Below are 25,709 nucleotides of genomic sequence, written 5' to 3'. Positions count from 1 at the left end.
TTTAGCAGTTTGGATTAGAAACTGGCTTTTTGTAAGAAGGCAGCATGTGGTCGTTGATGGAAAATTTAAAGTTTGTGCGAAGATTTGTAGCTTGGGTGCTCGTTGTTGTGGTTCTGTTCGCCGTGCTGGAAGTTTTTGTTGCAAACGTTTCGTCCCCTGGCTAGGTGACATCATCAGTGCTTGGGAGCCTCCTGCGAAGCGGCAGGGACAGACCACTATAAACACCGGAGGAAACATCAAAGAAGCGCTTCGCAGGAGGCTCCCAAGCACTGATGATGTCGCCTAGCTAGGGGACGAAACATTTGCAACAAAAACTTCCAGCTCGGCGAACAGAACTACAACAACGAGCACCCGAGCTACAAATCTTCGCACAAACTTTGAATATATATCCACATAAAGAAATACCAAGGATTTTTGAAAGAGTATGATATAAAGAATTTGATAAGATTACCTTTGACGGTTCCGTATTAAGCATTTCAGCATAATTCGGTACATACGTTCCTGTTTCATGTCCTTTGTGCGGATGTGGATGCGGATGCGGACGCGGTCGCGGTCGTGGTCGTGTTATTGGTGGAGGGAATACATCTGTTTCTTTTCCCCCTGCTTCTTCTTTATCGTCTGGACGCAAAAGAGAAGGATTCCAAGACCCTAGTTCAGGTAAATACTCTTTTCCTTCATACTGCTTCATTAGGTGTCCTATTTTGGTAAGAAGATCTGTACAAGCAGCCTTTAATTTAGGTTTCAGACAATCTATCTTAATTATTCTTATTACGTGAGCAAACAGAGTTTGTATATCCTTGTTGGGTTCTACTGCTCGCACTTCTTCATTAACTTTAGTCTCAAACATATCATCAACATTTGTTTTGATTTTAGAATTATTTGATGAAGAAGTTTTAACTGATTCCTTTATTATTTTCTTGGGATGTACTGGGGGAATTAAATCTTTATTACCTTCCACTTTCTCCACAGCTGGAGTGGTTGTCCGGTGTTCTGAAACCCTGGTCGTACTGGTCTCTTCAGTGTAATTGGTCTGTTCGGTAGATTTCTTGTATGCATCCTCTAGTAGTTTAATAATTTCAAGCTGAGTGAGCTTAGCGTTGGGTTGTGTTGCAGAATTTTGCTCGACTTCATTCTGCACAGCTTTATCCAGGAACTGACCGAGTGGTTTGTGCCAAGACCCATCTGAAACATTAACTTTATATGGTTCATTACTACCCACATCGATAACCTCAGCTTCCTGCATAGTCCTACTGAAATGTCCAGGATCAAGTGCTTTCCTTAGCAGTGGGTTTTGCTCAACTTTGTTTTTTTTTGAATAACTATCATCTGATCTATTTCCTACTTCCACAATGGCTTGAGTTAGCATGTCACTTTCTGGAGAACTACTGGGTATTTCAAATATAGAAATGATCTCTTCTGGGGGTTTCACTACAGTGCGTGGATTTTCAGGTCTTTGAGTGGAAATATTCAGTTTCACAATATCTGGGTAATGGTCATCAAACTCAAATGTTGTTTTTGATTTATCTGTAGTTGTTTCTTTGAATGTAAAAATTGTAGTTGACTTCACTTCCTGCTTGATACTGTCTATTTGATCTTCGAGTTGGCCCCGCCTAACTCTCTTTATAACCTTGTGCCTTTTGTGCTTTAGATTTTTATCAAACTTTGAAGCACTTGTGGTCAGACGAAGCCCATGATTAAGATGTTCTGGTGGTCGATGGTTTAGCTGATGCACTGGAATATTATCAGAATTTAATACGTTCAAAGGACTACGTCTGTCAGTTCTCCCTTCATTAATGTTCCACTGAAGATGGTTTGCTCTGCCAAAGTGTGAACTAAATCTATTATCTTTAGCAAAGGATGGTCTTTGCCTAAGTTTACTTCTGGCTGTGTTGGGATCAGCCAAACGTGGATCTAAATGATTTCCAACATACATGTTCTTTTCACTTTCTTCTATTTGATGAAGTAAACCTAATTTAGAAGATCTTGATAATTTATTTTCACGGGCTAATTTCTTACTGGGTTCAACTTTTTGATTAAAGAATGATTCCAATATTCTGTGATTTCTTAGGGACATTTGAGACCTTAACACAGTTCCATTGATCATCAGAAAAGTTTCACTTACATCTGTAATACAAATAGAAGTGAAATTAGAAACATCAAACATTTCTGTTTTCCTGTTCTATTTTGATACATTCACCTGATTTAAATGATAAAAATCACTTTATACGATTGAATTAAGAAAGAAATAAGCTAGAATGGCAATCTTCATGCTGCTTATTCTAAAATCAAATTTATTAACTCTCAGTATTCAATCAGTGAGTAAAGGTAACTGCACCTACTACACAATAATATTCAATACTAAAGCCCTCCAGGATGTGTCTACAGCCCCCTACTGAACTCCCTGTACACCCACGACTGTGTTGCCAAATGAACGCCATATGTAAGTTCGCTGATATTACCACTGTAGTAGGACAGATATCTAACAGTAATAAGCCAAAATGCAGAAGGGAGGTAGGTGATTAGTGTTATGGTGCAATGGGAAAAAACTCTCTCTTAATGTTGGCAAAACTAAAGAACTAATTATTGACTTTACTCAGAAAGGAGGAGAGCACATGCCCCTATACATCAATGGAGAAGAGGTTGAGGGATTGTTGAGAGCATCAAGTTCCTTGGAGTGACGATAACTGACAACTTGTGTTGGTATTTTATGTAGTTGCAACTGTCAAGGTGACACAACAATATCTCTTCTTCCTCAGGCAGCTCAGGAAATTTGGCATGTCCATACAGACCCTTGGGAAAAAGTGAGGACTGCAGATGCTGGAGATCAGAGCTGAAAAATGTGTTGCTGGAAAAGTGCAGCAGTTCAGACAGCATCCAAAGAGCAGGATAATCGACATTTCGAACATAAGCCTGCTGCGCTTTTCCAGCGACACAATTTTCAGCTCATACAGACCCTCATCAACTTCTACAGATGCACAACTGAAAGCCTACTGTCCGGGTGCATAACGGCTTGGTATGGCTACTGCTCTGCCCAGGATCGCAGGATACAACAGAGTGGTGTGCACAGCCCAGGCCATCACAGGAGCCAACCTTCCATCCATGGACACCATTTACATGGCTTACTGTCGCAGAAAGGCTGCCAACATCATCAAAGACCTTTGCACCCAGATAATGATCTCTTACAACCTCTTCTATCGGGCAGAAGACACAGAAGTCTGTACACATGCGCCAGTAGGTTCAGGGACAACATGTTTGTCTATTGAGTGGACTCTCTCACCTCAAAAAATGCTGGTCTTGCTCATGTTCATCTCTCTTGTATGCCGTGTGCAATGTTATCTGCATGCCTCTGCCTAAATCTTTTGTTCTGTACTTAGAATCATAGAGATGTATAGCAAGGAAACAGACAATTCAGCCCAACTTGTCCATGCTGACTAAATATCCCCATCTAATCTCGTCCCATTTGCCAGCACTTGGCCCATATCCCCCTAAACCCTTCACATTCATATATCCATCCAGATGCCTTTTAAATGCTGTAATTGTACCAGCTGTTACCACTTCCTCTGGCAGCTCATTCCATATATGCACCACCATCTGCATGAAAAACATGCCCCTTAAATCCCTTTTAAATTTTTCCCCTCTCACCCTAAACCTATGCCCTCTATTCTGGACTCCCCCACCCCAAGGTAAATACTTTGTCTATTTATCCTATCCATGCTCCTCATGATTTCATAAACCTCAAGAAGATCACCCCTCAGCCTCTGATGCTCCAGGGAAAAAAGCCCCAGCCTATTCAGCCTCTCCCTATAGCTCAAATCCTCCAACCCTGGCAACATCCTTGTAAATCTTTTCTGAACCATTTCAGATTTCGCAACATCCTTCTGATAGGAGGGAGACCAGAATTGCACACAATATTCCAAAAGTGGCCTAACCAATGTACTGTACGGCTGCAACATGACCTCCCAATTCCTATACTCAATACTCTGACCAAAAAAGGAAAGCATACCAAATGCCTTCTTCACTATCCTACCCACTTACGACTCCACTTTCAAGGAACTAAGAACCTGCACTCCAAGGCCTCTTTGTTTAGCAACACATCCTTGCCGACTATGATCTGCTCATACTGCTCGTAAACAAAGCTTTTCATTGTACTTTGGTATAAGTCACAATAAATAAATCAATCAGTTCTTGTTTGTAAAATTCTATGAAGCTACAGTTTAAGACCACAGGCTGGAAAATCTGGTCTGACGTATGCAGAAACAACTCTGCAGTTCTTTGGGCAGGTTTTTTTTTGATTAAATAACCTACAGTGAGGAAACAGGCCCTTCAGCCCAACAACTCTACACCGACCCTCCGAAGAGTAACCCACACAGACACTACTGCACCTAACACTATTGGTAATTTAGCATGACCAATTCACCTGACCCGCACATCTTTGGATTGTGGGAGGAAACCAGAGCATCTGGAGCAAAGCCCACGCAGACACGTGGAGAATATGCAAACTCCACACAGTCACCCGAGGCTGGAATCGAACCTGGGTCCCTGGCACTGTGAGGCAGCAGTGCTAGTCACTGTACCACCATGCTGCCTCACTGTGCCACCCCGTGCCAAAATATAAAATTTCTTAATACTCCTTTAAATGAAGTCTCCTTTTTTCACCACAGTATTTGCTTCCACAACAAGTTAAGCCAAAGTAAAGCACTCTGTGCATAGAAGTTCAATTTAAATTATATATGGACCGTCTTCCTCTCAACTTAAACTGGTGTAAGCTGATTTTATGACAATCAGGATTCGAATTTTATATTCCACTAAGAATTCTGAATACTTGCAATCCTTCCACATATTCTTCCACCTAACCTCATAGTTCAAATGCCTTCAACTCAGTATTGTTTTCCTTTCTCTTCAATGCTTCTTTATCACTTCAGTCACATTGTGACAAAACACAACCATACTTATCACAGGTATTTCATTGAAGTTGCACTGAAAATAGGAAGCTTTATTTGCCATGCCAGTTCTACATATTACAGAATAACCATTTTGCCTAGGAATGTCTGACCTCTAACATTGATGGCAAACAAGTTATAGGCAGTGCACATAAAATTTCACACTCAGGAATCTGTCTACCTTCTTCAATTGGATGGTGAAAGGGACTTCTTATTTGGTTGCAGCTTGGAAATTTTCCCAGGACCTAGAAATGGTTCTGACAAAACACAAAATTTCCAAGATTGGAAAATTCCACCCTGATGGCTTCGATTTCTTCACACTACATTCCAGGGAAACAGTGCCTGAGGAGTATGAATGGAAATACACCCACTGACAAGAAGTGTGTCCTGAAGTGTTGGTCAGCACTCCGAAACAAGCGCACAGTGCATCATATAAACGGAAATTGTCTACCACTACCTACTCTATCCAACCTGCTTATGGTTTTGAAAACTTCTCATTGATCTTCTCTTATCCTTCTTCACTCAAGGAGAACAGTTTCAACTTCTTCAATCTATCCTCATCCCTGTTTTTCATTTTATTCAAATTGCTTCTGTACTGTCTCCAATATATTCATATCCATTCTATAACAAAGCATCCAAAACTATTCATAATACTCCAGCTAATAAGAGGTCTAATAAGTGTCTTATTCAACTCAACCTTCTTGTTCTCGCGCTCTGTGCCCCCTTAATAAAGCCCAGGATACCGTATGCCTTACTTTCTGCTCCCTACACCAGCTTGCCATGTTCAATGATATGTGCACATATATACCCTGGTACTTTGCTCCTCCAACCCCTTTAGAATTGTATCCCATATTTTATATTCTCTTTCAATATTTTTCCTACCAAAATGTATCAGTAACATTTTTCTGCATTGAAATTTAGTGCCACATAACTGCCCTCTTCACCAAATTGTCCATGTCTTTTTGTGGTTTTATACTGTCGTCCTCATGATTAAAAATCCCTCGAAGTTTCATGTCATCTGCAAACTTTGAAATCGTCCCCTGCACACCAAGATCTCGATCATTAATTAAGAGATATCAGGAAAAGCAAGGTTGCAGTACCAACCCCTTGGGAACTCCACTACAAACCTTCATCCGTCATTAAGGATATTTATTGACTGTTACTCTCGAATAAAAGCAAAATGCTGCAAATGCTGGAAATCTGAAGCAAACATAAGAGAATGCTGGCAAAACTCAGCAGACCGGGCAGCATCTGTTGAGAAATGGAGTTAACATTTCGAAACTGGAGTGATCCTTCTCGAACACTATTTGATCACCACTCTCTGTTACTTGTCACTCGTGATGTGGAGATACTGGTGTTGGACTGGGGTGGACAAATTCAAAAATCACATACCCCGGATTATAATCCAACAGTTTAATTTGAAATCTCAAGTTTTTGGAGCCCCACTCCTTCTTCAGGTAGCTAGTGAGAGAGAATATATCGGATACAGAATTTATAAGTAAGAGATCAAAGGGTCATACAACTGATGCGAAAGCATTGAACAAACCTAGTTGGCTGTCAAGTCTATAATCAGTCAGAATGGAAATGCAGGTTTGATTGATTAATATGCAAATCCCAGAATTTCTTTCAGGTCACTGCCCCGAGATAACGTAAGGTTTTATTAGCATAAAAGAGGTGGCATCTCAATTCAGACAATGAATTTTAGGTGTGAGGCCTTGTTTTGAGTGTGTTTGTGTCCTAACCTGGAGTCAGATTGGTTTTATTTCCAAAGTAGGAATTTTATAAAATGCCACATTGACTAACGGTCTACAGATTGTGTGCTTTTTTGAACAAACTAAAGTGTATCTTCAAATACAAACTTGCAAATGCAAATTCACTGCATTAACTTGTTGCGTGTGCACATGTGTGTGTGTGTGTGTGAAAGAGCTCCGTGTGCTTGAGAGAATGCATGTGCATGTGATAGAGTATATGTGTGTAATAGAGTGTGCAAATGTGAGGGAGTATATGCCTGTGAGAGATTGTGCGTGTGAGTGTGAGAGGGAGTGTGTGTATGAGAGAGGGTCTGTGTGAGTGTATGTGAGCGTATAGTACGGTGGCGTCACCTGTGCACCCAAGATCCTGGTTGACGTTGTCCTCACAGGTACCAAAATTGGCTATCAGCCTTTGCTCGGCGACTCTGCATTGTTGAGTATCTTGAAGTCTGCCTTCGAGGACGTTTACCCAAAGATTCAAGACCAAATGTCCTTGACTCTTGAAGTGTTCCCCCGCAGGGAGGGAACATTCCTGTCTGACGATTGTTGCGTGGTGTTCATTCATCCATTGTTATAGTGTCTAAATGGTTTCACCAATATGCCATGCCTACGGGCATCTTTGCCTGCAGCTTATGAGATATAGAACGTTAGCCAAGTCACATGAGTATCTGCTGTGTACATGGTTGGTGGTTTTGCCACGTGTAATGGTAGTATCCTTTCCGATGCTCTGACATGTCTTGCAGTGGTTGCCATGACAGGGTTGTATGGTGTTCTGGTCGATGTTGTCCTGAAGGCTGCGTGGTTTGCTGTGAACAATGGTGTATTTAAGGTTGGCGGTTGTTTGAAAGCTGATTAAAGACTTAAAAGCCATCTAGGTTCATTCAATAGATTTGCATCAGTTGTATGACCCTTTGAGCTTGTACTTATAAATTCTGTGTCCGATGTATTCTGTCTCACTAGCTAACTGAAGAAGGAGCAGACTTCAAAGGCTTGTGGTTTCAAATAAACCTGGTCAACTATAACCTGGTGTTGTGTGATTTTTGACTTATCACAGTCAATTTTGTATCCACATTGCTCCTTTTGTTTTATCGCATATAACTTTCCTTCCAAGTGTGACATTACATCAAACCCCTTCTAAAGCCTATGTAAACCACATCAACAATGATAACCTCACTAAATCTTTCTGTCAACTCTTCAAAAACTCCAGCAAGTTGGTTAAATATGATTTCCCCTTTAGAAAGATCAGCAAGGCAGCCAATATGTGGAGCCGCAGGAGATGAGGGAGATAGTAAACAAGTATTTTGCATCAGTGCTTATTGTGAAGAAGATCCTGGAAGATATAGAATGTGGGGAAATAGATGGTGACATCTTGACAAATGTCCATATTACATAGGAGGATATTCTGGATGTCTTGAAATGCATTAAAGTGGATAAATCCCGAGAACCTGATCAGGTGTACCCCAGAACTCTGTGGGAAGCTAGGAAAGTGATTGCTGGGCCCCTTGCTGAGATATTTTTATCACCGATAGTCGCAGGTGAAGACTGCAGGTTGGCTAACGTGATAACTTAAGGTGGTAAGGAAAAGTCAGGCAACTATAGATCGGTGAGCCTGACATCAATGGTGGGTAAGTTGGTGGAGGGAGTCCTGAGGGACAGGATTTACATGTATTTGGAAAGGCAAAGACTCATTAGGGATAGTCAGCATGGCTTTGTGCTTGGGAAATCACATGCCATTAACTTGAATGAGTTTTTTGAAGTAACAAAGGGGATAGATGAGGGCAGAGAGGTGGACATGAGCAATATGGACTTCAGTAAGGTGTTTGACAAGGTTCCCCATGGGAGACTGGTTAGCAAGGTTAGACCTCACAAAATACAGGGAGAACTAGCCATTTGGATACAGAACTGGCTCAAAGATGGAAGACAGAGAGTGGTGTGGACGGTTGCTTTTCAGAATGGAGGCCTGTGACCAGTGGAGTGCCATAAGGATCGTTGCTGGGTCCACTACTTTTTGTCATTTATATAAATGACTTGGATGTGAGCATAGGAAGTAAAGTTAGTAAGTTTGTAGATGACACCAAAATTGAAGGTGTAGTGGACAGCGAAGAAGGTTATCTCAGAATACAATAGGATGTTGATCAAAAGGAGCAATGGGCTGAGGAGTGGCAGATGGAGTTTAATTTAGATAAATGTAAAGTGCTGCATTTTGGAAAAGCAAATCTTAGCAGGACTTATACACTTAATGGTAGCATCCTAGGGAGTGTAGGTGAACAAAGAGACCTTGGAATGCAGGTTCATAGTTCCTTGAAAGTAAAGTTGCAGGTAGATAGGATAGTGAAGAAGGTGTTTGGTATGCTTTCCTTTATTGGTCAGAGTATTGAGTATAGGAGTTGGGAGGTCCTGTAGCAGCTGTACAGGATGATGGTTAGGCCACTTGTGGAAAATTGTATGCAATTCTGGACTCCTTCCTATCAGAAAAATGTTGTGAAACTTGAAAGGGTTCAGAAAAGATTTGCAAGGATGTTGTCAGGATTGGAAGTTTAAGTTGTCGGGAGGAACTGAACAGACTGGGGCTGTTTTCCCTAGAGTGTTGGAGGCTGAGGAGTGACCTTATAGAGGTTTATAAAATCATGAGGGGCATGGATAGGATAGAGAAAGTCTTTTCCCTGGGATCGGGGAGTCCAGAACTAGAGGGCAAAGGATTAGGGTGAGAGGGGAAAGATATAAAAGGGACCTACGTTTTCACGCAGAGGATTGTGTGTACTTGGAATGAGATGCCAGAGGAAGTAGTGGCGGCTGGTACAATTGCAGCATTAAAGGGCATCTGGATGGGTATATGAATAGGAAGGGTTTAGAGGGATATGGATCAAGTGCTGGCAAATGGGACTAGATCAGGTTAGGATATCTAGTCGGAATGGACAAGTTGGACTGAAGGGTCTGTTTCAGTGCTGGACATCTCTATGACTTTATAATGCATCTTGACACTTCCTATTCAACACAACGTTTTCCATGTGATAATTAATTTTATTCCAAATAATTATTTCTAGAAGATTCCCCACCACTGACATTAAGCTGACTGATCAGTGTTTGCTGGACTTATCCTTACAATCCTTTTTTAAACAAGGCTATAATGTTTACAACTTTCCAGACTTCTGGCACCTCCCTCAAGATTATGGCCAGTGCCCCTGTCATTTCCATTCTCACTTTTCTCAAAATCCTTAGATGCATCCCATCTAGTTCTGGTATCTTGTTAATCTTAAGGGCCATTAGTCTATCCAACACTGTTCCTTATCATTTCTGAACTGTTCTAGTTACAAGTTCCTCCTCTATTACCATGGTCTGGGAAGTATCTCCCTCTTTCGTGAAGACAGATGCAAAGTTTTCATTTGACACCTTTGCCAGCCTCCTACCTCTTGTTAGTAAATCCTTATTTTAGTCCCTAATTGTCCAACTCCTCCCTTTACCATTCTTTTACTGTGTATATGCCTATAGAATACTTTGGGACAACTCTTTATGCTGGCTGCCAGTATTTTGTGATCATTCCTACTTGCCTTTCTTATGTTTTTCACCTTCCCTATAAAGTTTTGGCTTTCCTGTTGGTTCTCAATTTTATTTTCAATCTGATACCTATCATAAATACACATTTTATTTTCTATCTTTATTTCTATCACTTTTACTATCCAGGGAGCTCTGGATTTGTTTATTCTACTTGTATTATTTGAGGAAATATACTATGATTCTACTCAAAACAATCACCTTTTGAAGGTAGATCATTGTTCAGTTCCTAATTTTCTGCATCAATCTCTCATTCCAGTTAACCCTGTATAGCTCCATCAAGTCCACTGTCTTCCAATTATTTTTTCTCACTCTGGATTAATCTACATCATTCTTTACCAATGTCCTCAACATTAGGATACAGTAATCACAGTCTCCTTAATGCAACCTCACTGACACTTGCTCCACTTGTCCCAATTCATTTGCAAGAACCAGTTTGAACAATGCACTGTTGTTGAAATGGCACATATTGCTATTGGTGTTCTTTTGCATGGAAGCAGAAATACACATTCCTTCCTGTCCTCTCCACTTTAAGTATCTCAGTCTATATTATGGTAATTGAAGTCTCCCATAACAATGACACTATAATGTTGGAACCTCTACGTAATTTCCCACCAAATTTATTTCTCTACATCATTTCCACTAGTTGGTGGTCTAAAGACTGCACTGAGTAATGTAAATATATCTTTGTTTCTGAACTCAAGCAAAATTGATTCTTGAAGACACCCAAGATATATTTTTCTCCAGAACCATAATGCTCTCCTTACCTAATATTACAATGTATTAGCGAGTTTTGAGAAGATTTTATAGCTCAGGTTGAGGTTCTGGATGTAGGTTTGCTCGTTGAGCTGGAAGGTTTGGTTTCAGGCATTTTGTCACCATACTATGTAACATCATCAATGAGATGATGAAGCACTGGTGGTATGGCTCACTTTTTATTTATGTGTTTAGGTTTTCTTGGATTGGTGACATCATTTCCATTGGTGATGTCATTTCCTGTTCTGTTTCCCAGGGGTATTAAATGGGATCCACGTCAATGGTGTTTGTTGATAGAGTTCTGGTTGGAATGCCATTCTTCTAGGAATTCTCACGCGTGTCTCTGTTTGGCTTGTCCTAGGATGGATGTGTTGTCCCAGTCAAAATGGTGTCCTTCCTCATCTGTATGTAAAGATACCAGTTAGAGTGGGTCATGTCTTTTTGTGACTAGTTGATGTTCATGTATTGTGGTGGATAGTTTTCTGCCTGTTTGTCTAATGAAGTGTTTGTTACAATTCTTGCAAGGTATTTTGTAAATTACATCAGTTTTGCTTGTTGTCTGGATAGGGTCCTTCAAGTTCATTAGCTACAGCTGATGTGTTTGTGGGCTACCATGATGCCAAGCGGTCTGAGGAATCTGGCAGTCATTTCCAAGATATCTTTGATGTAGGGGAGAGTGGCTAGGGGTTCTGGACGTGTTTCATCTGCTGGTTTGAGTTTGTTGCTGAGATATCAGCGGACGTATTCATTGGGTACCTATTCTTTTTGAATACACTGTATAGGTGATTTTCCTCTGCTTTTTGTAGTTCCTCTGTGCTGGAGTGCGTGGTGGCTCAGTGAAATAATGTTTGAATACAGCTTCGCTTGTGGAGATGAGATGATTGCTTCTGTGGTTCAGCATTTGCTCCTTATGTGTTGCTTTCCTATTGACGCTGATTTGAAGTTCCCCATTGGCTGTTCGTTCTATTGCGACATCTAGGAATGGCAGTTTGTTATTGTTTTCCTCCTCTTTAGTGAATTTTATGCTAGTAATGGTATTATTTATGGATATAAAGACCATTAATAATACCCTACAAACCTCCATCCATTATAATGTGTTCTTTTCGCACCCAAGAATATTGAACACCCTTACTTTAATCAGGTCTCTGTTACTGCCATAAAATTATGCTTCAATATGACAACCATGCCTGTAACTCCCCTATCTTATTTACCACACTCTGTGAATTTACATTCATTAATAGTGACTGATTTGAACTTCATTTCCTCTGACATCACCTATTAACTTGGTATTCTCTCTGCTAGGGCCAATTGTATCTCTAAGTATTTTGTGAACACCGGTATTCTCCTCTACTGTTCTTTTGTGGTTCTCACAGCCCAGGCAAGTTAAGGTCCTTCCAACAACATCAGCAAAATGCCCTGTAAGTTGGTATTCTCTCTGCTAGGGCCAATTGTATCTCTAAGTATTTTGTGAACACACTCTCCTCTACTGTTCTTTTGTGGTTCTCACAGCCCAGGCAAGTTAAGGTCCTTCCAACAGCATCAGCAAAATGCCCTGTAAGGAACTCAGTTCCCAGACCTGTCCAAGTGTAGTCTGGCTTGTACAGGTGGCATCTTGTTCACAGCCAGTCCCAGTGTCCCAAGAATCTAATCCCATTCCTCCTGCACCATCTTTCCAGCCATACATTCATCTGCCTTATCCTATTTCTGCACTCAGTTACACATAGCACTGGAAGCAATCCAGAGATGACTATGTCCTGTTTGTTAACTTTTTACCTCGCTCCCTGAATTCTGAATGCAAGATTATATTCCCCTTTGCGACCCAAGTCATTGGTGGAACATGATCCCTGATTGTTCATCTTCACTGAGAAGAATGCCCTGAAGTCATTCAATGATCTTGATCGTCCTTGATCTTGGCATTAGGCAGGCAACATACCATCCCCGAGTCACACTGATGGCCACATTGTTCCTGTCTGCTCCCCTAACTACTGAATCCCTTATCATTTGCACTTCTCCTTTCTTCTTCCTTCCCTTGTATGCAGCCAAGCTGCTTGCAGTGCCACAAAATAAACAAAACTGCAGTTCCCCAAAAACCAGCACCCTCAGCGGCTTCCAAAATGGAAAAGTGATTTGTAAACAGATTCTTGCACTAACTGCCCAGTTCTCTTGGACTGCCTGATGGTCACCCAATCTCTTCCTTCCTCCAGGCCTTTAGGCTGTGATATGATCACTCCTCTGGAAGTGCTAACTCCCAATCTTGTGAACCTGCCACTGGAGCTTCAGTTTTGGAGCTCAACTTTCTGCAGCTGGAAGCAGTTTATGGCCAAGAACTATGATAAGGTTTGCTGATTTCCCACATTTTATGGGCTGTATATTCCATTCAACTGACATCAAAATGATGAACGACAAAGCTCTTTAAGTCATTGGAAGTCAATCTGAAGCCTAGAAACATGGTGATTCAACTCTATATTCCCAGATCCATGAGTTTTTCATAGTCTGCTGGGAGCAGGAGTGAGTTAGACCATAGACATAGGCACAGAAGTAGGCCATTCACCCCATCAGATTTGCTCCATCATTCAATGAGATCAGGACTATTTTGATAATCCATAACTCAATTTTCATGCCTTTTCCCTATACTCCTGATTCCCTTACACCATCTTAGCCTTCAATATACATAACAGTACAGCCTTAATGGCCTTCTGTCATAAAGAAATCCCCAGATTAACTATCTTCTGAGAGAAAGAAAACACTCCTCAACTCTGTGTTAATTGGGAGAGTTCATATTCTGAGATTTTGCTCTCTGGTCTTGGATTCTCCTTCAACAGGAAGCAACTTATCTGCATCTACTCCGTCAAGTCACCTAAGAATCTTGTATATTTCAATAAGTTCAGGATGCCAACATGTAATGAGCAGAGTATCACAGGGATCAACGCTGAGGCATTTGAGGCCAGTGACCATAGTTCTATTAATTTTAATATAGTCATGGAGAGGGACAAAACTGGTCTACACGATCAAGTTCTAAATTGGGGCAAGGCGAATTTTGATGGAAGCTTGCCGGTGTTGATTGAAGTAGTGAGATAGCTAGAGTTCAAGATTTATATGTTCCTGTGAGGGTGAAACACAAGGTTGGCAGGAATAGAAAATCCTGGATGACAAGCGATACTGAAGCTTTGACCAGAAAAAAGGAGTCATGGATCAGGTACAGACAGCTGGGATCAAGGCAATCCCTGGAAGTCTACAGAGAAGATAGGAGTTTACTGAAGAAGGAAATCAGGAGGGTGCAAAGGGAGCATGAGGTAGTCTTGGCTGAGAAGGTTAGGATGAACCCAAAGAGTTTTTTAAGTATATTAAAGGAAAAAGAATAACTAGAGAGAGAATGGGACCCCTCAAGGATCAAATTGGACATGTATGTATAGAACCGCAGGAGATGGGCGAGGTCTTTCTCCTCTGTGTTTACCATGGAGAAAGACATGAAGGCTTGGGAACTTGGGGAACATGATGTGGAGGTGCCGGTGTTGGACTGAGATGGACAAATTTCAAAATCACACAACACCAGGCTATAGTCCAACAGCTTTATTTGGAAATACTAGCTTTCAGACCACTGCTCCTTCATCTAGTTACAACTTGGGGAAGTTAGTGGTAATATCTTAGGGACAGTCCTATTACAGTAGAGGATGTGTTGGATGTATTAGAATGTATGAAAGTGGATAAATCTCCTAGTCCTAACCAAATACATCCAAGAACCCTGCAAGAGACTACAGAAGAAATTGCAGGGGTCCTGGCATCAGGGTTCTTGCATCATTGTTAGCCATGGGTGAGGTCCTGAAAGACTGGAGGATAGCAAATGTTGTGCCATTATTCAAGAAGGGCTGCAAAGAAAAAAATGGGAACTATAGACCAGTAAACCTAATATCTGTGGTAAGTAAGTTAGTTGTGAAGATTCTGAGAGATAAGACATACGTGCATTTGAAAAGACAGGATCTGATTAGGAGTAGTCAGCATGGTTTTGTGCGTGGGAGATCACACCTCATAAATTTGTTCGAGTTCTTTGATGAACTGAAAAGTAACTGAAAAGGAAAAGTGACGAGGGCAGGGCAATTTAAGGCCTTTAAAAGGTTCCACATAGTAGGCTACTCTGAAAGGTTAGATCACATAGAGTCCAGGGGGAGCTGGCAAATTGGATACACAATTGGCTTGATGGTAGGAAGTAGAGGGTAATAGTGAAAGGATGCTTGTCAGACTGGAGGTCTGTAACTAGCAGTGTGCTTCAGGGGTCAGTGCTGGGCCCATTGCTCTTTGTTGTCTATATCAATGATTTGGATGAGAATGTACAAGGCATGATTAGTAAGTTTGCAAATGACACTAAAATAGGCACATCATAGACAGAGAGGGAGGTTATCAGAAATCAGCAGGACCTTGATCAGCTGGGGAAGTGAGCCGAGATATAGCAAAAGGAGTGTAATATAGATAAGTGTGAGGTTTGATTAGATTACTTAGAGTGTGGGAACAGGCCCTTCGGCCCAACAAGTCCACACCAACCTGCCAAAGCGCAACCCACCCACCTGCACATCTTTGGACTGTGGGAGAAAACTGGAGGAAACCCACGCAGACACAGGGAGAATGTGCAAACTCCACACAGTCAGTTGCCTGAGGCGGGAATTGAACCCAGGTCTCTGGCGCTGTGAGGCAGCAGTGCTAACCACTGTGCCACCGTACCGCCCATGGCATTTTACATGGAACATAGAATATAACGGCGCAGTACAAGCCCTTCGACCCTCAGTGCTGTGCCAACCTGTGGAAACAATCTGAAGCCGATCTATTCTACACTATTCCATTTTCATCCGTACGTTTATCCAATGACCATTTAAATGCCCTTAAAGTTGGCATGTCTACTACTGTTGCAGGCAGGCTGTTCCACACCCCTAATACTCTGAGTAAAGAAACAACCTCTGACATCTGTCCTACATTTATCACCCTTCAATTTAAAGCTATGTCCCCTCATGCCAACTATCACCATCCGAGGAAAAAGGCTCTCACTGTCCAACCTATCTAATCCTCTGATTATCTTACATGTCTCAATTAAGTCACCTCTCAACCTTCTTCTAACGAAAACAGCTTCAAGTCCCTCAGCCTTTCCTCAGAAGACCTTCCTCCCCCCATCCAAGCAACATCCAAGTAAATCTTCTCTGAGCCCTCTTCAAAGCTTCCACATCCTTCCTGTAATGCGGAGACCAGAACTGTACGCAATACTCCCTAATGCAGCAGCAGCAGAGTTTTGAACAGTTGCAGCCTAACCTCGTGGCTCCGAAACTCAATCCTTCTACCAATAAAAGCTAACACACCGTATGCCTTCTTAACTACCCTATCAACCTGGGTGGCAAATTTCAGGGATCTATGTACATGGAGACCGAGATCTCTCTGCTCATCCACACTACCAAGAATCTTACTATTAACTCAGTACTCTTTATTCCTGTTGCTCCTTCCAAAGTGAATCACCTCACTCTTTTCCATATTAAACTCCATTTGCCATCTCTCAGCCCAGTTCTGCAGCTTATCTATGTCCCTCTGTAACCTGCAACAGCCTTTGGCACTATTCATAACTCCACTGACCTTGGTGTCATCTGCAAATTTACTACCCATCCTTCTACACCCTCATCTAGGTCATTTATAAAAATAGGAAGTCAAATCAAGGTAGGAGTTTCATGATGAATGGTAGAGCCTTAACGAGTGTAGTGAAACAGAGGGACCAGGAGTTCAGTTGCAAGGCTCTCTGAAACTGGAGTCACAGGCAAACAGAGCAGTGAAGAAGGCTTTTGGGAGACTGGCCTTCATCAGTCAAGCCATGGAGTATATAAATTGGGGAAGTTATGTTGCAGTTGCACAGGATGTTGGTGAGGCTGCACTTGGGAGTATTGTGTTCAGTTTTGGTCACCTTGCTGTAGGAAGGATGTTATTAAACTGGAAAGAATGCAGAGGAAATTTACAAGGATATTGCCAGGACTCAGGGGTATGAATTATAGGGAGAGGTTGGACAAGCTAGGACTTTTTTCTTTACAGCATAGGATACTGAGAGGGGATATTACAGAAGTGTACAAGATCATGACAGACATGGATAGGATGAATGCACTCAGTCCCGGATTGGGGAATGGAGGACGAGAGGACATCAGTTTAAGTTTCAATGGGAAAGAATAAAAGGGAATCTGAGGGGCAACCATTTTACACAGAGGGGTATGCATATGGCATGAGCTGCCAGTGAAAGTGGTTGAGGCGGGTGCATTAGCAATATTTAAAAAGAATTGGGACATATACATGGATAGGAAAAGTTTAGAAGGATATCGGCCAATGACAGGGTAATGAGGTTAGCATGGATGGACATTTTGGTTCGCAAGGACTAGTTTGGGCCGAAGGGCCTGTCTCCGTGCTGTAGGACTCTAAATCTCTATGATAACTTGGATGTGAGCCATCAACGATGTTCTTACATATGTGCTATTGTTGCTCAACCATCTTGCTACTAGACTCCTCTTCCACTTTGGTACGCCAACTTGATCCTCCTTTTTTGTAATTGTCCTTATTTAACTTTAGCACAGTTGTTTCTGAATCATGTTCCTCCTTCTCCATGCTAAATTCCACTGCGTTGTGGTCACTGTTTCCTCGAGGTTTTTAATCCTGAGATCATATATTAAAGCTACCTCATTACACATCACCAGATTCAAAATAAGCTGATTCCTGGCTGCATCCACAACATATTGTTTTAGGAAACTGTCCCGAATACACTCTACAAATTCTTCTTTATGCTTACCTCTGCCAATCTGACTATCCCAAACGAGATGAAGATTAAAGTCTCCCACACTAATACATTGCCATTGTTACACACTCTCATTATCTCTTGATTTTCTTCTGTGTCCCACTGTAAAGCTACTTTTAGGGGGCCTATTGCCCATTCCTGCCAATGTCATATTATTACCTTTTCATTTCTTACCTTCACCCATATAGATTCTGTATCTTTTAATTCAAGATAACTTTGTTATAACATTTATTCCTTCCCATGATAACAGTGCTACCTCACCATCCTTTCTTTATGCCTGTCTTGTCAAAATGTCATGTACCTCTGATTAATTAGTTCCCAGCTTCGATCTACTTGTCGTCAGGTCTCTGGAAATATCTACAAGATCATCTGCATAATCCTGTATTTGTGCTGTTAATTCATTTATTTTGTCTTGAAGTAAAAAGCCATTAATTTTACCTTATTACCAATGTTTCCTCCGGTTCAGAAAAGATTTACAAGGACGTTACCAGGGTTGGAGGATTTGAGCTACAGGGAAAGGCTGAATAGGCTGGGGCTGATTTCTCTGCAGTGTCAGAGGCTGAGAGGTGACCTTATAGAGTTTTATAAAATCATGAGAGGCATGGATAGGGTAAATAGACAAGGAGTTTTCCCTGGGGTGGGGGAGTCCAGAACTAGAGGGCAAAGGTTTAGGGTGCGAGGGGAAAAATTTAAAAGGGACCTAAGGGGCAACAGTGGTGTGAGAATGGAATGGACTGCCAGAGGAAGTGGTGGAGGCTGGTAATAATTACAACATTTAAAAGGCATCTGGGTGGGTATATGAATAGGAAGGGTTTAGAGGTGTATGGGCCAAGTGGTGGCAAATGGGTTAGATTAGGTTAGGATATCTGGTCAGCATGGACCATAAAATCATAAAGTTAGCTTACCACATGGTAAAAGGGAAATGTTTTCCCTGCAAAAAAGTAGGTCACATGAAATCAAAGTGTTAGTGGTTTAGAAAAAGCACTGGAAAGACAGATGTAGGAAAACAGGACGAGCCAGTGAATTTTGTTGGAGTGGTAAACAAAAGCATAGTGGAGGCTAAAATGTTGCACTACAATGTACAACCTGGTCAGAGGTTGATTGAGGAGGAAGTGCCAGATCTTCTTAAATCATTTACTTGCTGAAGAAATGGAGGAAATGTCTGTGGACAGCAGACTATCAGAAGGCATTTGACAGCCTGAAAGCCATGCTAACCACTGTCAATTAGCCACACCCAATTATGCAAAGCCATTCAAGGTGGCAATCGATGCAAGTGACGTGGGTGTTGATGCTGCACTCTTACAAGACGATGATGAAAAGAGAGGAATACCTGTTGGGTATTTCTCCAGGAAATTGAACATTCATTGCCAGAAATATTCGACAGTTGAGAAAGAGATTTTGAGCTCAGTGTTGGCGTTACAACATTTATGTTACCAGTAATGTGTCTGAGACAATCATATATACTGATCATAATACATTAAAGGTTTTGGAGAAATTAAAAGACAAACATTCCAGACTGTTTGGATGGAGCTTATTATTGCAGCCATTCAATTTGAAAATTATACATGTCGCAGGACAAGAAAACATAATTGTCAATGCATTGTTGAGACTTGGATGAAAAACCGAGATGTTCGGTGGCAGGAGTAAACAGACTGAAATAGCATGGAGTAGTGCATGTTTACATGCTTATAGTCAATATAATGTATATGTATTGTAATGTACTAACACAGTAAGATTAAGTGGTTTAAAATGAAGCCAGTTGTGTGTCTTGGTGGCTCTTTTTCTTCGGGGGGGGGGGGGGGGGGGGGGTGGGGGGGTGTGATGATGCTATCACTTTAACATGATTATTTTGTTCTTGGACTTTTTTTAAAGAGAGGTCATAAAGCCAGATTTGCTGAAATATCTAGCAAATTGTTTAACAATGGCAGGGGAGTAGCCATTTCTCCCAGTTCAGTTCTTTTCTAGTTTGGTTTAGTTGTAACAGTGAGAAGCTGCTGGTTTAGCTGTAGTAGAGAAGCTGCTGTCCAGAGAAAGGTTCCAAGCTTCAGCAGCTGATTCTGGACTGGTTTCTCTCTCTGAAATCCCTCCTGCCTGTAAGAACTTGTGTTTGAATTTACCTTCTGCCAAGGGGTGTGTACATGGGTTGTTGCTGGATTGGAGCAGTTCCTTAGTTAAGTTGCTGTATCAAGTCAGTTAAGTTTTCCAATAGTTATTCTAAATTCCATTTTTATTTGTTCGCGTTTCAACTGTAATGTTTAAATAAATTCTGTTTTGCCTAAAACTGAGTGGTTTGACCAACTGCAGTACCCTGGAATATCCACTTAACATCTGCCTTTAAAGTAAGAAAAAAATAGGGTCTAGGCTACATTCCTAACACATTTTAAATGTGTCTGGTCTGGTCCATAACAACACAGACAGTCCCCTGAGGATGGATTTGATCCCCAGTCCCTGTGAGGTAGTAGTGCTAACTACTGTGCCAGTGTGCCCTGAACAAGCTTGTGCCTACCATTGAGGAAGGAAATCCCCCAGAGAGCCAGTGTAATTTTACTGAAAAGGCACTACAACATAATATCTGCACACAGACATGGGAGAATGTGCAAAGTCCACATAGACAATGGCCAAGGTCGGTATCGAACCTGGATCCCTGGTGCTGTGAGGTAACAGTGCTAGCCACCGTGCTGCCCCAGGGCTCCTGCCTGAAATGTTGACTTTCCTGCTCCTCGGATGCTGTTGTCCTGCTGTGCATTTCCAGCACCACTCTAATCTTGACTCTGATCTCTAGCATCTGCAGTCCTCACTTTCGCCAAGGTGGTGAATAAGGTTGGGATCAACCTACATTACTGCTTAATGTCTTTGGAGTTTCAGAAGGGATTCAAGATGCTACAATTGTCTTTGATTTGTGTGTCCTGATTTTCTGAAACAGATTCACTGTGCCAGGAACCTGGGTGGGCATCCAACTTTTTCAAAGATTTTCCAAAGCGCATTTCTGTAAGCAGTTGAATGCTTAGGTGAAATCTACAAGAGTAATATCCAGGTTTTTGGTTTGTTCATATGTGTTTCCACTGGGTGCTCCGGTTTCCTCCCACTGTCCAAAGATGTACAAATTAGGTGGATTGGCCATGATAAATTGCGCACAATGTTTAAGCATGTTAGGTACTTTAGCCATGGGAAATGCAGGATTACAAGGATAGGGTATGGGGATGGGTCTGGGTAGGAATCTCTTCAGAGGGTTGGTGTGGATGCATCGGGCCAAATAACCTGTTTCAACAATGTAGGGATTCTATTTTTAAAAGTGTCCTAATTGATGGAGGACTTCTGAAACCTTATGCATCTTTAGTCTCATAAAAGGAAATGGGAAAAAATTAATCTATGTTTTTCTTTTTACTCATGATTGTGTTCTCTTGAGTACGTCAGTCAAATCTGCAATTTTCCAAGGTGGTACAATGCATTGACTTGAAAATCAAGTTAAAGAAAACTGAAGTCATTCATTAGCTAACATAATAATATCAAACACAAGCATTGCTTTTGAAGTAACCAAGCTGAATGCTGTCAAGCAATTTACCCATTTCATCATAAAAAAAGAGCTTAGTTATGTGCCCTGTACTGCTATCATGTACACCTTCCACAGCATGTCCATTAATGCTGTATTTGCAGAGCCTCAAGATCACTGGCAGGATTGCATCACCAACATGAAAGACCTGCAAGCAACCAACTTTAGTAGCATCAACACTATTCTCCTGCAAAACAACACTATCCTCTGCCTTGGGCAGGTCATAATGTTGTGATGGACAATTGTTGCAAGATTCAGTCGTATGCAAAGCTGACCATTGTAAAGCCAAACAGAGGGGTGCTATGAAAACATTTTAAAAAATCAAAAGAAGTGCATCTCTATGTGCCACAATGATAACCATCCGTGGGAAGTACAAATGGCTGATAATGCTCCATCAGAACTGCTACAGATGTTTTTGAGAGAAAAACCAGAATGAAGAAAAACAAAAGATGAAAGGATAGATGTAATTGGCCCCAGCACCAACTACACATTCATTTGAACCTGTAGTGAGTGTGTGTCTGGTTATAGATAGGCCTAACTAGCTACCAGAGGGTCTGCAACCAATGAATAACACCTCCCTAAAATCTTTGTCCATGAAAAAATGCCAAGAAATAAAGAGACGGTACCTTTAAAAACCACGATTCTCTATGAGATGTTAGCTAATAAAACATTTGACAACCGGTAAATGATCATGTGATGAAGTTGCCTTGGTCAGAAACAATTGAACAGCAAAAGATCAAGCAGAAGTCAATTATAGCAGTGAGACAATTGTACATAAAGCTCTGCTCTAGTGGCTCTTATGGTGCAGTTGCAGCATCCTACCCCTGAGCCAGGAGACACAGGTTCAAGTCCCACCTGTTTCAGAAACTTGCCTGAACTGGTTAATTAAAAGAAAATACTCTGCTCTGCAGCAGAGTGTTTATTTTAACTGTAGTAATAAAGTTGTAGAGCAAGAAACATTTCTTTTAATCAGGGATCTGTGACATTCTGGGCATGGGGCTTAAAGAGCTTAAAACACCTGTTCATTGAAGGACTCTCAAAAGTTAGTTCAACTTCTGGAGTAGCCAAAGTTGAGAAGAGAGACAGAATTATAGATGTAAGGGCATAAAATTATAAAATAATAGAACTAGCAAAGTTCTGCCCAAAGGTTAAGATGCTAACGATGCTTGTGTTGGACAGGGAGTTTACAGGACAGTTGAAGGGACAACTTTTCTGGAAACAAGCAGAAGGTCCAAGAAATTTCTACCCTTGTACAAATGTTTGAAACAGTCCTCTGTCCAAATGGTTAATTGTTCAATTTTTAATAAGCATTTGATTTGGGTTATTGAGGAACTAAGTCAAATGGATGTATAATGAAAATTGATTTCATTATGAGCAACAGTGTTCTTTATTCTTTTACTATCATAATTATTTGAGATGGAGTGCAGTTATTAGTATTCATTTCTTTGTGTGTAGTATTCTAAAATTCTTTTGTTTTAAATTATAATCCTTGTGTCTTCATTGTTTTAGCAAATATCTGGATTTTCAAATTTTAGGAAAATTAAACACAGTACTAGTCATTATCAAAATCATAATAATACTTAAAGGAAAAGTGCAGATGGAAATGTTCAAAAATATTCAATTATCATCAAAAAACATTACTATAGAGGGCCAAACTGTCTCTCACCAGTATTACAAGTCCACAAACTTCCACTTAGAACACAGAACAACTATAGCTAACAAGGGAAATCAGGGATAGTGTTAAAGCCAAAAAGGAGGCATATAAATTGGCCACAAGAAACAGCAAACATCAGCACCGGGAGAAATTTAAAATTCAGCAGAGGAGGACAAAGGGTTTAATTTAGAAAGGAAAAACAGGATATGAAAATAAGCTTGTGGAAAACATAACAACTGACCGCAAAAGCTTCTATAGATAAGTGAAGAGAAAAAGACTGGTGAAGACAAATATAAGTTCCTTGCAATTAGAATCAGGTGAATTCATAATGGATAACACAGAGACTGCAGACCAGTTAAACAAATACTTTGGATTAGTCTTCATTAAGGAGAACACAAATAACCTTCAGGAAATGCTAGGGGACAGAGGGTCAAACATGAATGAGAAACTGAATGAAATACATATTAGTCAGGAAATGGTATTGGGGAAATTGATGGGATTAAAGCCCGATAAATCCCAAGGGCCTGATGCTCTGTATCCTAGAGTACTTAAGGAAGTGGCCCTAGAAATAGCGGATGTATTGGTGATCAATTTCCCGCACTCTGTAGACTCTGGAAGAGTTCCAATAGATTGCAGGGTAACCTCACTTTTTAAAAAAGGAGGAAGAGAGAAAATGAGGAAATACAGGCTAGTTAGCTTGACATCGGGTGGTGGGGAGAATGCTGGAGTCAGTTATTAAGGATGTCAGAACTCAGCATTTGAAAAATGGTGACAGAATCAGTCCTAGTCAGCGTGGATTCACTAAAGGGAAATCATACTTAACAAATCTTCTGGAATTTTTTAAGGATGTGACCAGTAGAGTGAACAGAGGTGAATCAAGAGATGTTGTGTATCAGGTCTTTCAAAAGGTTTTTGACAAGGTTCCACACAAGAGATTAACAAAGAAAATTAAAGCTCATGGTATTAGAGGTAATGTATTGACATGGATAGAGAACTGGTTGACAGACAAGAAGCAGAGAGTTGGAAAAGACAAATCCTTTTCAGAATGGCAGGCAGTGACAATTGGGGTACCTCAGGGTTCAGTGCTAGGACTCAGCTATTCACAAATTTGAACAAAGGAATTGAATGTCATATCTCCACATTTGCAGATGACACTAAGCTGGGTAGCAGTGTGTCCTGTGAGGAGGCTAAGAAGCTGTGGGGTGACTTGAATTGAATTGAATTGAATTTAATTGAATTGACTTGGACAGACTGGTTGAGTGGGCAATCACTTGGCAAATGTAATATAATGTGAGGTTTTCTACATTGGTAGCAAAAACAGGAAGCCAGATTATTAGTGGTGACAGTTTCAGAAAAGGTAAGGTGCAATGAGACCTAGGTGTCATAGTGGAACAGTAGTTGAAGGTTGGCATGCAGGCGCAGCAGGCCATGAGGAAAGCTAATAGCGTGCTGGCCTTCATAGTGAGAGGATTTCAGTTTCGGAGTAATGATGTTTTGTTGCAGTTATACATGGCCTTGGTGAGGCCACACCTTGAGTACTGTGTGCAGTTTTGGTCTCCTAGTCTAAGGAAGGACATTCTTGCTATTGAGGGAATCCAGCGAAGGTTCACTAGACTAATTCCCGGGATGGCAGGGTTGACATATGAGGAAAGACTGAATCAACTGGGTTGTAGTCATTGGAATTTCAAAAGAATGAGGGGGGGATCTCACAGAAACATGTAAATCTTGATGGGACCGGACAAGCTAGATGCGGGAAGAATGTTCCTGATCGCGGGGAAGTCCAGAACCAGGGTCACAGTATAAGAATAGGAGGTAAGCCATTCTGGACAGAGATGAGGAAGAATTTCTTCATTCAGAGATTTGTAAACCTGTGGAATTATCTCCAACAGGAAGTTGTTGGGGTCAGTTCATTAGATATATTCAAGAGGGAGCTAGATGTGATCCTTGCAGCTTAAGGGATCAAGGGGCATGGACAGGGGGTGGGAATGGGATACTGAGATTGCATCATTAGCCATGATCATAATGAATGGTGATGCAGGATCAAAGGGCCAAATGACCTGCTCCTATACCTAGTTCCTATGTTTTTATGTAACAGCACAGAATAGTAACAGACCCTTTGGCCCACCCTTTCTGTGCTGATCATTATGTCATTCTAAACTAACCCTATACACCTCCACGTGGTCTGTATCCCTCTATTCCCTGCCTATTCATGTGTCTGTCTAAAAGTCTCTTAAAATTTGCTTCAACTACCTCCCCTGGCAGCTCATTCTAGGCATGCACTGCCCTCTCATACGTTGCTAACACATCTCTTTTTAAATGTTTCCCCTCTCACTTTATACCTATGGCCCCTAATATTTGATATTTCCACCCTGGGAAAAAGACTTGACTATCCACCCCTCTCCTAATTTTATATACTTCTATCAGGAACCCCTCAGCCTCTGACGCTTTACTTTGTCCAATCTCTCCTTAGAACCAATACACTCCAATCCAGGCAACATCCCATCTTTTGTACCTTCTCCAAAGCCTCCACATCCTTCCTGCAGTGTGGCAAACAGAGCTGCACATAATACTCCAAATGTGACTGAAACTAAAGTCTTATTCAGCTGTGTATCCATAAATAGTTTCAAACTCCACTGACATATGAGGAAAGACTGGAGTTTTCTTTTGACCATATGTTCTTGGGTCAATTAGTCTCTGGAATTAT

At 41.1% G+C, this 25,709-nt stretch overlaps 1 protein-coding gene across 5 annotated transcripts in view; it reads right to left on the bottom strand.

Annotated features, from left to right (window-relative positions):
* LOC122539990 overlaps positions 1 to 25,709 on the bottom strand; it is a 208,824-nt gene that overhangs the window by 89,980 nt on the left and 93,135 nt on the right. For 4 of the 5 annotated variants that reach the window (XM_043675250.1, XM_043675251.1, XM_043675254.1 and 1 more), the window contains exon 3: positions 452 to 2,124. In XM_043675250.1, coding sequence (XP_043531185.1) covers positions 452 to 2,124 — 1,673 coding nt within the window. The remainder of the gene's footprint in view (positions 1 to 451; positions 2,125 to 25,709) is intronic. The other variant, XM_043675252.1, reaches the window with a different exon arrangement.

This window comes from Chiloscyllium plagiosum, chromosome 33 (assembly GCF_004010195.1).
Source record: "Chiloscyllium plagiosum isolate BGI_BamShark_2017 chromosome 33, ASM401019v2, whole genome shotgun sequence".
Taxonomy (NCBI): Eukaryota; Metazoa; Chordata; class Chondrichthyes; order Orectolobiformes; family Hemiscylliidae; genus Chiloscyllium; species Chiloscyllium plagiosum.
Note: the sequence above shows the minus strand (reverse complement) of the source record. Positions and strands in the feature narration are given on the sequence as shown.